The sequence below is a fragment of the Gastrolobium bilobum genome, unplaced genomic scaffold, assembly GCF_033153095.1.
Source record: "Gastrolobium bilobum isolate Gb01-03AN ecotype WA unplaced genomic scaffold, APGP_CSIRO_Gbil_v1 utg2250, whole genome shotgun sequence".
NCBI classification, from domain to species: Eukaryota; Viridiplantae; Streptophyta; class Magnoliopsida; order Fabales; family Fabaceae; genus Gastrolobium; species Gastrolobium bilobum.
The window spans coordinates 16,447-33,054 of record NW_026899630.1 but is presented as its reverse complement, the minus strand read 5'-3'; the positions used below and the strand labels follow the sequence as shown (position 1 = coordinate 33,054).

General features: G+C 37.5%; 1 protein-coding gene across 1 annotated transcript; it reads right to left on the bottom strand.

Annotated features, from left to right (window-relative positions):
- Positions 1–858: 858 nt before the first annotated feature.
- Positions 859–2,647, bottom strand: LOC133292101 (uncharacterized). The gene is made up of 4 exons (XM_061490476.1): positions 2,521–2,647; positions 2,329–2,422; positions 1,778–2,259; positions 859–1,664 (listed from the first exon to the last, which is right to left on the bottom strand). The coding sequence occupies exons 1-4, from the start codon at positions 2,645–2,647 to the stop codon at positions 859–861; spliced, it is 1,509 nt and encodes a 502-aa protein (XP_061346460.1).
- Positions 2,648–16,608: the final 13,961 nt, after the last annotated feature.

Below are 16,608 nucleotides of genomic sequence, written 5' to 3'. Positions count from 1 at the left end.
CAATGGTCGAGACTCAGGGATGGTTCAGGCCTCCAGTCATTGGGACTACTTACGGGTCACAACCGATATATCGTCACGGATCGCAGTATGCGGCAGGTCCTAGCCAGGCGGCGTCTGAGCACCCATACATGGATTCACAGGAGCCAGTTTTCCAGGCTAGTCCCATGGCTATGGCAGGGGTGGATCCGGCATCCTCGCAGCCTGAGTTCCAGCAGTATTCACAGGGACTTGATGTTGATGTGCCCCATTGGACTGCAGAGGATACCGCGGGAATGTATCGCACACTAGGCCTTGTCACAGAGAGCCCTGATAGTGGGGAGACTCTAGCCACGGATTCCCACAGTCAGGGATACACCCCATTTGAGGTGCATGGAAGTGGTGCAGGATACAGTTATTCACATTATCTAGGCCAGTCTTCAGATATTGGTGGGCACGGACCCGCAGATGATTTCATGTGTGCGGCGATGGATGACTTCCAGACTCCACCGCCACAGGCACCTCAGGGAGACCCAGTTTGGGACAGACGTATACTGCCAGATAGGGATGCACGCCATAGGCCATGGCCACCGTGGTCGTAGTTTCATTGCCATTTAGGGCTTTTTTGTATTAGGGTTTAGACTTTATCATATTGTTATTTTGTGGATTGTACATTATTCTACTTATTTGGACTACTTACCATGCTTTTTGTATTTATGTTTTGTTGGTTGCCCGTATTGCACTTATGGTACGGTAACTAATCAAGACGGTTAATAGTATGAGAATAAAAACATACATAAAAGACAGGAAAAAGTTCAACATAAAAGACAGTACAATTCAAGCAATAAAATAACCAACAGCAGAAACAAATTTCTAAGTATCTCAGTCGTTTCTCCCACGATTTGGACATCCTCGCCGATTATGGCCGCATTCCTTGCACAGTCCACACCTGATACGGCTTTGACTTGTCTCAACTTCGTCCATCTCGTTGCGGATGCGAGATGACTTTGGACGATCTTTTGCACGCAACATAGTGGCATTGGGAATAATATTTGGACCACTAATTTCAGGTATTGCTTCCTCGTTTCCGATTGGCTCCCACGGAAAAGAATAAGCCTCGACCAAGTTAGTTGTCAAGAAGACATTGTCTACGTACATGAACGGACTCTGCCTAACACTTAAAGCAGCAGTAGCGGTGTGACTACACGAATACTTAAAGGCCTTAAACTTTCCACACTGACAGAATCTCTGTGGGAGATTGACAGAATATGAACACTCCCAACCAGAGTCAACCTCGAAGACGGTATGTTCCACATTGTATGCACGAACGTGGTGGCCTGTTGCATCTACCTGGTTTTTCTTGACTAATTCAACAATATTTTTGCAGTGACGATGAGCTGATTCAAGTTGTGCAACGACATTTGTTCCTCTCTTAACAAAATAATGAACCAATCTGCTATATGTATGCTTAACCAATGCAGTTATAGACATATTTCTGGCCCCCTTCAAAACCCTGTTCACAGATTCTGCAAAATTTGTTGTCATATGATCGTACCTCCGTCCTTCAATATCGTAGGCTCGCGACCACTTTTCCTTAGGAATGGCATCAATCCACTCAGCAATTTGAGGACTACTTTCACGGAAGCTCGCAAGATTCCTTTCAAAATCAACCATGGCCGGATTATAGCCTGCACATAATGGACATCATCGAAATAAACATAAATTGAGAAACATAATGGAAATAAATAAAAACGTATCTAATCAGTGAGTATACCTAAATTTTTTAACATCCGCTTCAAACCTTCATTCCGAAACTTTTGATTGAAGTTGCTTGCAATATGACGAATACAAAAGACGTGATATGCATTTGGTGGATGCCAATTAGGGTTATTCTCCACAGCAGATATTATGCTACGATGCCGATCGGAGATCAAACATATGTTTGACATGTCAGTAACATGAGCACAAATATTAACAAGAAAAAAGTCCCATGCATCCAAGGTTTCGCCTTCGACGATGGCAAAAACAATCAGTAAACATTCATCATTACCATCTTGGGATGTGGCCACCAACAATTTGCCTTTGTACTTCCCATATAAATGTGTTCCATCAATTTGTATGACGGGTTTGGCAAATTTGAACGCCTCACAATACTGTCTAAACGTCCAAAATATGCGATGAAACACCTTTTTTCCAGTCACTAAGCTCTGCTCTGCATAAAGATCATTTGTTTGGATATGATAAAATGAACCTGGAGAAAAGCGAAGCATGTATTCGCACCACCTTGGAAAAAAAGCATATGATTCCTCCCAATCACCGTACATAATTGCCATCGCTTTCTGCTTCGCATACCACGCCTTTCTGTAGGAAACTTTAAAGCCATATTTAGAGGTTATCCTTTCTTGCACCAAAGAGATTGACACAGATGGTTCTTCCTTTATCATTCCTGCATTGAAGAGTACCCAGACTCGATAACATCGAACAAATTTAATTACACAGCAGTACGTAAACGTTGACATGTCATACAAATAAATAAATACGTACCTATGACGAGATCTTCTATAACGTCCGCATCGAGCTGTCTATGTCCCTGGGAAATGTGCTCATTCAAACAATTGTGATCTCCACCCCATCTCGTAATCTTCCAATTTTCACCAAACACTGGTTTCATGGCCCTAACGCGCCACGAGCAACCCTTATCATACGCACAACATTTCATGGATAACTTTGCAGGCGTGCTCTCAATTACAATTGCTTCTTGATGCTCCCTAATGAGGTGTTGCTTAAGTGCCATTTGGACATCTTTTTTTGTTGCAAATTCTTGATTGACAAATAACTTGTCACCCAGTTGCCACGGACCTTGTATTGAACCCGATCCTGAGACCATACCATCAGTGCATGATTCTTGTTCGCTCCGATAACTCCAATCAATGTAGGAATAATGCAGAATTCCTTCCCAAAAAGGAATTACAGCTTCGTCACCTATAATTGCGGATTGTAACTTTTTAATACAAACTTCCTAATTCAGGTATTATATCAGCTGCAAAATTCAACTATATACACATTATTTCAATTACCTTAATGATGAATACCTAATGGGGCAGACGCAACGGCATGCAACTGCGGCATTTGCGCGACCACTGGTTCATGGAATATTAGGATTTGAGACGCACCCATCTCAGCACCTTCATCTTCTTCGGAAGCACTAGCATCCTCCGCAAGAAGACGTTCTTCCATTGCGATATTTTCATCATCATCGTCGTCGTTTTCGTCGTGCATTTCCCAAGTCGGATCATTTTCATCTCCCTCAGAATAGTTACCAACTGGAGACGCATGAGCGGCAAACAAAGATGGAAGACGAGGAGAATGTAAGTCAACTGACCTCACCGGTAACGGAACATTCTCGGTTGCGGCGATGTCGACATACAACTCCAGAAAATCTGTCCTTGACTGGTTGAAAAATTCTTCCATTGTCATCTCCAGGTCTTCATCGTCAACCACTTGCAAACTAATGTATTTATCACATTGCCATAACCTTGTCATGATCAGAGTGATACATTCGTTGCCTTGAAGACTTAACTTCTGCCGAATTCTCTGATGCAGTTCGCCAATGGTTGCGTGGCGTTGGATACGTGTCGACCTTTTTTCACCTTCAAAAATGACACATCGTCGACCTTCTACCTTCCTACCATTGTAATATAACACAACACGAACAGAATCAGGACGTGAACTCATTCTTAAATAAAATAAGAAATAAAATTCAAATACTAAATTAAAGGGAATAGATATGAAGAGTGAGAGAAGAGGTGTGAAGAGTGAATGGAGGGGTGGGGGATTATATAAGTTGCACAATGTGACGCCACATTTGGGCGTCACATGTGACGCCCCAATGGGGCGTCGCGTCTCTCCCTAGGGTGAGACGCCCCATTGGGACGTCACATGTGACACCCAAATATGACGTCACATTGTGCAGTAGATGTGTATTTATTTCCCAAATTGTCATAATTGCGTAATTATTTAATTAAAATGCAATAAATAAATTTTTTTTGCCTTCAAAAGTGTTTTAGCCAAATATTAAGGCTATCAACTACCGAGTTCAAAATTTATGTTTTAATTTACCCGTTAGTTATAAATGTCCAAATTACTAATTTAGTTATTTATGCAAGTAGATAGAAAGAGCAAAATTAAAGCGATCACAACAGCAAATAATCAAAAGAAAAGAAAAGAATGATTCCAATACAAGTAAATACTTCTGACACTAACCAAAAAAAAAAAAAAAACTCGGAACGACTAAACAAAAGTGAGTACGTATGGATTAAAATGAAGGAGAATAAAACGAAACTAATACATCAATGAGGGTCAAAATAATATTTTATTCATACATTAATCTTGAAATATAAGTGCTTATTAAGATCCGAGGAGTATATTAATCTTAAAATTTGATAATATTTTTTCTCCATTTACAAGAATTTAAATATTTTGAGTTGTAGGGTTTTTTTAAATTTTTAACTAATTTAATTTCAGCACAATTAAAATACTTTATCATTTTCAAATGATTAATTTAAATTAAATTTATCAAGAATAATTTTAAATTAAAAGTTCAACCAACCTAACAAAAAATGTTGAATTGATATTAATTGCACTCATCTACTATGAAGCACCGACACTTCAAAAACCCTAACGTGTTGTGTCCGACACTTCTTGACACTCTCTGACACTCCGACACACGAGTTCGAGGCGAGCCCCTTATGCGAACCTGACAGAGGTGTGTATTTCGACCTCAATATGTCTATTGTGAATTCTAATCTTCAAAGTCCTATAATTTAGAGTGATCAGTTCTAAACAGGATATAAAAAAAGTAACACAGGTAGAATAAAATAAACTGACTAATTAAATTATAAAAACAATATAGAAAATATAAAAGATTCACATCGGATCCGTAATCCCAACTACAAAAATAAACTAGCCAGACATAGCCAGCTTGAACAAATTAAAATAATAAAAAGAATTCATAACAGCAATAAAGAAAAGAAGAAGAAGAAGAAGGATCAATAAACTTCGTTTTTCAACTGCGTCGGAATCCATGAGGATTAACCTTGTTAATTTATATAAAATAGTATATTACTTTCACGATTAATTATTACAAACTACTTTTTAAATACTATTTGTATGTTAATACACCAACTACAAACGGAATGTTACATTTCCGCTTTGGGCATGTAAAAGAAATTTAACATTTTTTTCGTTTTTAATTCACATTTTATCAAATGAAAAAGAATAAAAAAACATGGATTAAAAGCACATGCAAATGGGTTGATGATTGTGATTTGAAAGAGAGGTGTGTGGTGGGGTCACGTGGCTGTCCAAGAGTTCCTCTCCACGCAAAATTAAGGTAGGGCGAATGTTCGGTGAATGAGAAGATCACGTGGCTGTCCAAGAGTTCCTTTCCACGCAAAATTAAGGAAGGGGGAATGTTCGGTGAATGAGAAGAAATATCAGCAAGATGATGATAATGTACGACTGCAACAGGACATGATGATATATGTACGTGTCTCGAGAAAAAAAATTTGTCATATTCAAATTGGGAAATATAATTGGCTAATAGATTTTGCAGAGTTAAGGACAAGGGAACACTAAATATATGGTTCAACTACATGACACGTAATCGATGACAGAAACTCCCATGTGAGTTGACGCCCCAGTTTAATGGATGACTCACCCTTCCCCCCCACCCCTCTTTAAGGGATATCTTCTCCTCTTACAAAAAAGGAAAAAAATTGATTTAGAAGATCATGAATACTCTCTGTAATTTATTATCGATTAAATGATTTTTACTACCGGGTAAAAATACATGATTTGGACCAATTATTACCAAAAATAGGGTAAGAGAATAGAATTATTATGATACATACCCTTAATTTAACATAGACTTGTTAACCCATTATGGCACCATATTACTCAATTAAAAAAAATAAAAATTGATTTTTAAATATATTTGGAAATGGATCTTCTCATATGAAAAAAAAACAAGATATGATTATGTGAGAATATCACAACTATACAAAGTTGAATCAACTATTACAATTTTATTAACTACTTATTTTAATATTTTTTTCATTCTCTCTTTTATTACTATTGATCCACTTTTGTATGATTATAATTTTTCATATAATTATGTCAGATTTTTTTTAACGTGAGAAGATCCATATCCAACATATTTAGACTTGTGAATTGATCACCAACAAATTTTAATCGATTATATATGGTATCCAAAAGTAGTATTTTTCAACGAAATTGGCGTGAAACTCAATATTGAAAAGCGAAAATCATTTTTCAATTCTAATCACGAAGTTTATGAAAACTTGAAAGTGATTTTAAACGTTAGTTTGAGCTCAATGAGATATACCTATACCTATGATATTCTAACACAATGATGAAGCCTTAAGCCTTATGAGATAAAATTTGAAGTATCCGCTTGAAACTTACTAAAATCCTATATTATCAACAAAATAATCTAAATAAATACAGACTAATAAATTAAATTAACTTAATAGCTCACCGCCTATGTAAGATTAAACTAAATAAATAAACAATTTTTTAACTCGAAATATTCGCGTACGCGGGTATGCTTGAACCTCATCCTATAAGATAAGAAAAGAAATTAGTTTCGTTTTAATTGGATGAAAGAGAATAGACGATTGGACTTACAAGAGGGAGAGTGCGTGCATGAGCCAATTGGAATTCAGAGACTCACTCAATCACACGTTTATTCTTATCTTTTTCAATTAGCATCCCAGGTAGATTCTCAGAAATCGGTGGAGAAGAATGAATCTCTTTTAAAGTAAATTTGTCCTTGAATATATAAAACAACCTCGACCAGGCCGGTTGGACCGTTTGAACCTGAACCCGAATTACAAACCTGTCCGATTCAGTTTATGTCTACAACATAGTTAAAAATCGATGAATCAGTGATAAACTCTGATCCATTGGTTGTTGAACCACTAACTCACTGATCCAGTATCCCGACGAGTTGATAATTAATCCGATTTTAATAACATTAGTTGAAATATAAAAATAAATATATCTTTATTTATTTATTTATAATAAACTCATTTTAAATAGATTTTGTTATTTAAAAATAAAATGGACTAATGTTTCTCACGTTGTAGGAGATAATTTTATCTTCTACACACACATAAAATTGTGTGGGGCTTATGTGAGCTATGCGAGGAGAAAAAAGAGAAAAAGAAAAAATGAGTCTCATATATTTTTTTTTGTATGTGTAGAAGATAAAATTAAGAAACAAACGAAAGGCAGGAGTGGGTATGTTTCATGAAAGATTCGTGAATGTAGTTTTAACATATATAAGCCTACTTTTTTGACAAAAAAAAAAAAAAAAACTTCTTAATAATTATATTAATCATTAGAAATATTAACTAAATATGACAATAACAAAATGAAGAACTTGAATTTAATAAGAAAAGGTATAGATCGATAATAGATAATGGACAGAAATGGAAGTTCAATTGAAAACGTGATTATCTTATGCATTAGTATTAAATGCTTGTATATTTTTTATATTTTATTTCGTTTTTACAAGAACTGCGAACTGTTTTAATAATATATTTGGTCCATTTATTTTAATTTAAAAGTTATTTTAAATTTGAAAACTTAAAAATTAAGCGTAAATTACATGAAACCACCTTATAATCTAGTGCTCTTTCAAAAAAGCCACCCTTTAGCTTCAATTCAATCAATTCACCCCTTAGTACTTCCAAACGGTCACAATTAAGCATATTTATTAGTTTCAAGACAAAAATACCCTTATTCTTATTTCATCATCCACCACTGCTATTGCAGATAGCAGAACTCCACCCCTCTTGGTGTTGATCATGTTGATTTCGTTCGTGTTTCTGCAAAAGTAATATGCAAGTGTTATATGTTGACAGGATTGCAATAATACGGGTGACAGATGAGAGGAATTTCAAGTTTGTAAATATAATAATACTCACACCAATATGTCCAATATCAAAATATCCAAATAGTGAATTTAAATCAATAAGGCAGAGAAAACAAGATTGGGTGCAGCCGTGCAGCAACTTCAATTAGTAGATTTAAAACTGGATGAAGTTAATACATGGTTTATGTTAGACAACAGTCATTAATACGGACAAATTTTGAACAAGATTAGTATTTTTTCTCAAATCTATTTTACTATATTGCTTTAAGTGTTGATATAGATGAACTGCAATATTAAAATGGCAGAGCAACCTATATTAAACTGTTAGGCGGGTTTTGGAGGAGCCGTGGTTGGGGATCATCACAAATGGGTTAAGTCTATACTACCATACAGTGGCGGAGTCAGGGAGAAGATCCAACCAGTGCCAAAAGATTCAATTAGTAAAATCTAGCTAGTACCAATGTTGTATAATTTTTAAAAACCTAACCAATATTAAAGCTATATCATAATTTTTAAAAAAATATATATAGCATTTTTGAAAATTAGCTGATGCCAAGGCACCATCTAATAGTCAAGTGGCTCTGCCACTGCTACCATATCAAGTGAGTCCGACACCATATCTTAATCCAAAACAACCTTAAGTCATTGAATTCACAACTCATCCACTTATATCCACTTTACTCACGTTACTAACCAATAACCAACATTCCAGCTTAAACCAACTCAAGATACAATAGAATTTAGATTGTGCAACGATTAACCAAAAATTTAGTTGTGAGAGTACAATAGTGAGCCCAATATATCAAAGTATGATTTAGATCAAAATCTAAATTCTGCAATGAAATATATACAACACTAAGGATAAAACGAAGATGTTGTTTGGCTGTTATATTGTGCAGAAATTGTACTAAAATCATAATTCAATGATAAGCGAAGCTAGTTGACAGACTCAGAACTTGATATCCAATTTCAAGTTTCAGATTAAGAAGAAAAATGTATAACATTGTTGCCGCAGCCAGCATTCCAAATCATTTCCCATTCAAAATCATCCATTGCGGCCAAACCCTGCTTTGTTATAGCTCTGCTCGTGTGTGGCACTCCTTGATGGGTTATAGCAAATTCAAATTAACATTTTTTTGACATTTTTCCGATGAGGGACAACTGGTGGCTAACAATGGGTAGTGGACAGTAATGGATGGTGGCTGAGGGTGGTTGTTGTGGTTGACGACATTACCAATGAGTGACGGCAGCCACAATGGTTAATAAGGATGGTGGAATGAGATAGAGATATTTTTGTATTAAAATTAATAAATATGATTAGTTATTACTATTTAAAAGTGTAAGGGGGTAAATTGATTCAATTGAAAGTTAAAGGTGGTTTTTAAAAAAGGGTTTTATAAGAGTTATGTTGTAGGAAAAGTGATTATGTAATGTTATAGAGATTCGTTTTGCATGCCGTAATTTTGTTTTTTTCTTTAAAAAGTGCGGGGTCCACAAAATGTTGTGTGTGTAAGAAATTTTTGTGTGTCATGTGACATGATAGATGCAAATCCCTTTAAAAAAACACTTAACTTTGAGGTGGTTTCATATAATTTATCAAAAAATTAAAGTTAAAATTAGTTAGTAATTGTGTCAATTTTTTTAAACTTAAAGATAAAATTTCAAGGTTTTGAATATAATTGTTTTTTTTTTTTTTTGGGGTTGCCCGAAAAAAGTTTCTATGTAAATTAAAAAAGCTATTTTTAAGAGCTCAAAAATAAATGTTTGGCACAACTTCTTCTATGGAGCTAAAATAAATCAAAAATGAATCATGTCAAATGAGTATTAAGAAAATTCAACTCTCTAATTTTTAGAAAAATATCTTCCATGCACAGAAGACTTAGGGCCTGTAAGAACCCGCACCGTTAATTAAGAAAGTTAATTAATTAATATGAGAAATTAGAAAATAATTCCATAATTGACCCTAATAATTATGAGAAGACTTAATTAATTATGGTAAGTAATTAATTATGCTGAAAGTCGCTTTTCGGACGAAAAATGCAGATACCGGTTATGCTACTCGGTATAAATGCGTACCAATGAAGTATCCCGGAAAATTATGAAAAGTGTGTATATGTCACTAGAATAATATATAGGATTTGTAAAACGAGTTTCAAGTTAAAATAACGAGAACTGGTGCCAGAACTGATACTGGCTATGGAAAAACACCTACCGGAAAGGTGCTGCGAAAAATAAAATAAAAATATGAAAAATCTTAGAAAAATGAGTAGGTTTAGAATCCTAAGTTTGGGGATTAAAATGCAAAGCATAGCAATTAGTGCTAATATAGTGTGTTTAAAATTAAGTGAGCTATAAATACTCCTTTTGCACAAAACCCTACGTCATATTGGCTTCCTACGTGAGTTGCTCAGTTGCTGAGTGTCTCTCCTTTGTTGTTCTCTTCTTCTTCCCCATCTTGTGAGCTAAGAGGCCATCTTTCCTCTTGGTTTCTTCATCAACTACACTAGTGTGAGTGTGCTAGAGACTTGGGAGTGTGGAGATGAGTCACTTTCTGAGTGTCCAGCCACTGTGGGTTAGAGTTTGTGAGCTGACTTCATAGTGTGGGTGGTGAGAGCCATTGTCATGGCATTTTGAGCTTCAAGGTGTGATCTTTGAAGAGAAAGAACCCTTCTTGGTGTGCCATTTTCGTGCACCTTCATAGTCTGAATCTTTGGAGCTGTTTGGTGAGCTCCAAGAGCACTCCTTTTCTCTGTTTTGAGCCTTGGGTAAGTTCACCTACCTTGATCTTGAGTTTTAATGGGTTAAAGGTTGAGTCTTGGCATGTTAAAGGGTTAAGCAAGTAACAATCTGTATATGAACTTAAAAGAGAGTAAAAATGCATGCTTTAACGTTTAGACGTATGGGTAATAGACGTATTCTTGCACTTCTCAGATCAGTAGAATAGTTATAACACACATGACATGATTATCTGCTGCATTGCACTAGTTTTGGAACTGATATTGAATTACTGCTTTTAGAACTTATATTGCACATGTAAGTGAGCTTGGGGTGGAAGATCCTTGAGGACCCCTTGCCTTACTGAGATTTCTGTTTAGAGATCTCACCCCACGTTTGGGGCGCTTATTTCAGGTTCAGGTAATGCGGGGGTTAAGACCTCCAACTGTAGGAGGCCGGAGCTTAGCTGATTTATATGCTGTTATGCTGATTATGTTGGATGCTGGATTATGCCTGTTGCTATTTGCTGTTAGCTTTATGATATTTCTGTTATTGTTGTTGAGACCTTGTTTGGCTTTGTTGCCTTATTTGGTGAGCATGGGGATTGTCCATGCCACACTGTTTGACTATGTCTTACTTTAGCTTCGAGTTGTAATAATGTATCAGGATTTTGTCCGGACAACGTGTTGTAGTTCTGTGATTTTAGATACTCACAGTTAGTTATTAATGAGGTATTTCAGTTAAGTTGTCTTTTGCAATTTACATACAGGCGATGTTTTTACGAAATTGATTAAGTAATCAACTTGGCTAAGTTTAATGACGTCATGATTGAAAAGAAAAAGATATTCCGCATATTTTATTAAGCGTGGCTTAATACGATGACATGTTAACAAACCGGGTATACACGGGGTGTTACATTTATGGTATCAGAGCACTTTCAAGGGAAAAGCCTGTATGTATTGCAATAACTTAGGATGTTTTGTTGTGAGTCGTGTCTGTGCGTTCTCTCCTTGAGGTTTTGTTATGATGATGCATATGTGACCACATTGCGTGGGCCTGATCAACTCACTCTTTGTGTAACTTGTGCAGAGTCATGGTACTACTTTGGAGGAACCGAGACACTAGCGGGGATCAATCTGATCCTATCCTGGCTGCATTGGCTGAGATGCAGGCGGCGCGACTTGCCGACCAGGAGGCCATGAGTATGGAAAACCAGGCTATGCTAGACGCCGTCAGAGAGGCGAACAGGAAAGCCACTAAGGATGTACTGGAGGCGAACCGCCTGGCGAACATGACTATGATGAGGGTCGTGTTGGAGGAGATGAGGGTTGGTCCTGCTGTTGGTCAGTTCCCTCCGCCCCCACCTCCACCGCCACCACCACCTCCACCTCCACCTAGCCTTCAGGACGAGAGCCTGAGTCACGTTGAGGGTGCCACACCTCTTACTGGGGTGATGGAACCCTACTTGGAGCCTGCTGAGGATCGTGATATGATTGACCGTCGGTTTAATGCTTTCCATAAGCATAAGCCACCTTCCTTTGATGGATCTTATGACCCTATAGCTGCGGTGAGATGGCTACAGGCGTTGGACAAGATCTTCCGGGTCATGCAGTGTACTGATCCGCAGAAGCTGATGTTCGCCACGTATATGCTAGAGGGCGATGCCCATGAGTGGTGGATGAACACCTCTCACGTTTTTGAGATACAGGGTCATGTTATGACATGGCCATTCTTTGAGGATTGCTTTCTGGGTCGGTACTTCCCTTTTGATGCGCAGGAGAGGAAGCAGGGGGAGTTTGACAGGTTGGTGCAGGGCTCGTTGTCTGTTGACGAGTACCTGGCAAAGTTTAATGAGCTAGTAAAATTTGCTCACTTTCGGATGGCTATGCCTACTCCAACCTTTTTGGCTGCAATGTTCTATAGGGAACTTAGCGAGGAGATAGCTGTTCCTCTTACTGGAGCGGCTTCGAGAGATTTTGGGACACTGGTGCAGCAGTGTCGGGACATCGAGGATGTCTGTATTACAAGTAAGTCCAAGAGGGTCATTATTGCTGAGACGAAGGGAACTGATAGTTCCACTTCCTGGAAGGACAAGAATTTTGCTGGTAAGGGCAAGAGTAAGCAGTTGGCGACTAGACAAGCGCCAAATCAGTTCAAAAAGACTTCCACTCAGGGGAGTGCAGGGAGACCTCCTACTCCCAGATGCACGGGATGTGGGAAGGTGAAAGTTGGAATTGGCCTTGAAGGCCGTAGCATGTGAGAGGGAAAAACAAAAATTTCTCCGCAAGCGGAATACACATGCATGTCATGATACATACTTTAAGACGTATGTCATACCTTGTTCGTGAAAACTCAAGATGATCAAGGTAGGTCTGAAGGGTTCAGACCCTCTAACGTTGATTCACACCACCCGCGTCTAGATACAGGAACTCCTTCCAGTAAAGCCGCCGATTGATCACCACAATAAGGCTTGCTATGCGCTCAATGTGTGATGAAAGGAGACTATGTAAAAGTGTTTAGAAGAGTGAAGTTTTCAGAGAGAAAACCTCACAAAAGTGCGCAGGAATAAGAAGAGAATGGCTTAGACTTTTTACAAAACCCTAGGAGGAACTTATATGCTATTAGGCGCACAAGAAGTGATCAAGAGAGTCATGATGCAATCAGATTTTTAATCCTCAAAATCCCTTCAAAAGGGCGCACCAACAAGGAGAAATAAGAGGATTTGTTGCAAATCAAATCTTATCAAATCTTGCCAACAACATCCTATCATATCTTTATGATATTAGGTTCAAAGCCTAATCAAATATCTGATCATAAATCATCATATAATCAGCTATATGGTGCGCCCCATATAGCCTAAATAATGACCAGATACATTTGAGTAGTTGCATTCAAACTTGAATCAAATCACTCAAATATTCTCCCAACATATCGTATCTTCTGGAGCTGATTCTGATGACTAACCAGCAGCCAAATCACCGCCCCAAATCTTCTTAGATTATGTCCAAAATATTTCCTCTTGATATGTTCCAACAAGATCTCATCTTATCCTTTTGTTCTGAAACAACTTTTCATAGCCAATTCAAATTCGAATTTCAAACATTTGAATTCAAACTTTCAAACACTTAAATTTTAAATTCAAATTCAAATTCTAAATTCAAATTCAAATTTCAAAATTCAAAATTCAAATTTCAAATTTCAAAATTCAAATTCAAAATTCAAATCTCAAAATTCAAAATTCAAAATTCAAAATTCAAATTCAAATTTCAAAATTCAAATTTCAAATTCAAAATTCAAAATTTAAACATTTGATAATTAATTTAACTAATTAAATTAATTAGTAATGTCTTGGACTATCCAAGCCCATTACTTAGATCCATGCGCCCTCCACCCTATCTGTGGAGTTCCAAACTACTTCTTGGGCTAATAACAATTGTTAGGCCCAATACCTTTAATGCTAGAGCATCTAGATAATTAGGTGTTAGTGTGTGACCCATTAGGTCCAACATAGCCACTGACATAAATGGGCTTGGGCCCAATAAGCCCACAACCCATCTAATGACAACACAGAGCACTATCAATGCTTTGTTGCCCCAGAACTAGTTAGATTAATGACTTGATCATCCTATTACACATATTTGGTTGCCGTATATATTTCCTTTCGTCTCGGTTACCTTCCTATAAAACCTAGGGTAAGGAAACGTATCAACCCCTGCGGTTTAGGGTAAGCTTTATTCGAAATAAGGAATCTTCAATTTACAGACTCTAAAGGCAGATCATCTCATGATCTCTTTTACTATGCATAGATTCCCGAGTCCCTGTAAAAGTCATCCCGATTTCTTCGGTTTACAGATAACCTAATCTCTCACAGAGATTTGACGAATTCCTTCAGCTTATCACCCTAGCCCTGTGTTTTTTCAGGACAAGCCCAACAGTATACCTATGAGTCTCCATGTTTCAGGCAGACGAGGTGCACAATCAAAGCATGCCTTCTAGAACACAGTCTAGGTAATAACTTCTGGTCTTAGGAAAGACATACCCAAATATAAAGAGACTACTCTAATGATACTCTCTGTGAGAGTTCCTCATAGAGTCTCTTTGTGGGTCTGTTCAGTGCGAGCTATACCCTTATAGGTCCACCCACGACTTTAGCTAAGACATCTCCATATCTGTAGCTCATGAGGTCTTTACCTTGCATCCAAATACAAGTAGATAAGTCGTGCTAGTCTTACCCGAGATCACTAATCTCCATTCTCAGTGTCTCTAGACTAGGAACATAAAATTAGGAATAAACATACAGTATCCTTGAATCCTCATGATCGTGATCTCATCACAGATACTCAAGAGATACCTATTTTATTCCAAGGGGTTTATCCAGTTACTCATATAAATATTAATAGTAATATTGAGACAAAATATGAAACAGGATAAATAGTGCTTTTATTTGCGACAATATAAAAGGTCTACATATGTCCTAATCTAATCAAAAGATTGTCTCTAGGACATCCATATACTAACAGAAGGTTCATCTGGGGCCGTATGTTACCGGTCAGACTATATATTTCCAGTATGGCAAGTAGGGCCATTATGTCAGAGAGTGTCCGTCGTCGACGACGAGATCTGCAGTAGTTCGGGAAGTTCCATTACAGATGGTTCCCCTTCCACCTACAGCGACACCTGTTGTGCCACCTGCCACAGGGCGAGTTTTGTAAGAACCTGCACCGTTAATTAAGGAATTTAATTAATAAATTATGAGAAAATAGGAAATAATTCCATAATTGACCCTAATAATTATTATGAGGCTTTAATAATTATAGTAAGTGAGTAATAATGCTGAAAGTCTCTTTTCGGGAGAAAAGTGCAAATACCGGTTCTGCTAGTTGGTATAAATGCTTACCGAAAAAGTATCCCGAAAAATTATAATAAGTGCATGATAATTACTAGAATGATATGTAGGACTTGTAAAACGAGTTTCAAGTCCAAATAATGAGAACTAGTGCTAGAAACCGGTACTGGCTTGGAAAAGCGCGTACCGGAAAGGTGCTTAGAAAATTATAAGAAAAATATGATAATTCTTGGAAAAATGTGTAGTTTCAGATTCCAAAGTTTGGGATTAAAATGCTAAGCGTAGCAATTAAAGTTAATACTGTGTGTTTAAATGTTAAGTGGCTATATATAGGCTTGTTAGCACAAAACCCTAGGCCATAACACATTCTCTACGTGAGTCTTGGGGCTGGCCAACTGCTGAGTACTGTTCCATTGTTTTTCCTCTTCCATTTCTTGAGCTTTGAGGCAACTTCCTTCACAAATCCTTCTCCTAAACACTTGGTGTGGGTGAGAGTAGCTTTGGGGCTGTGTTGTTGACCCTGTTCTGTGTTGAGGTTGCTGTTTGTGAGTGTTGGAGGGGCTGTCCTCTTGAGTTGAGGTGGTGAGAGTCTTGTTCTTGGCTTGTGAAGCTCCAAGGAGCTTCCTTTGTGTGGAAAGGGCCAAGCTTTGGTAGCATTTTCGTGTACCCTTCAAGTCAGACTTGGAGAGGCAGGGTGTGGAGCTCCAAGAGCCTTTGCTTCTCTGTTTTGAGCCTTGGTATGTTGTACCACCCTTTCATCATGAGTTTTATGCTTAAAAATGGAATCTTGATGCATGTAAAGGTTAAAAGATGATAACTTAATGTTGGGGTTGGTCAAACACACCTAGAAATACATGTTTAGGTGTTTAAAATCAGTAAAAACTTAACCTTGGAAGGATATCTTCACGAAATGCATTTTCTGCATTCTGTCATGAAATATCCGGATATCTGCCCGAGAAATATCCGGATATGGGATTTGGACATCCGGATATTGGATATCCGGATATGGGATTCTGGATATCCGGATATTGCATATCCGAATATGTCCAGTGAGATATCCGGATATGGTCCCGAGGAATATCCGGATATTCTAGGATTTCGTAGAACAGTA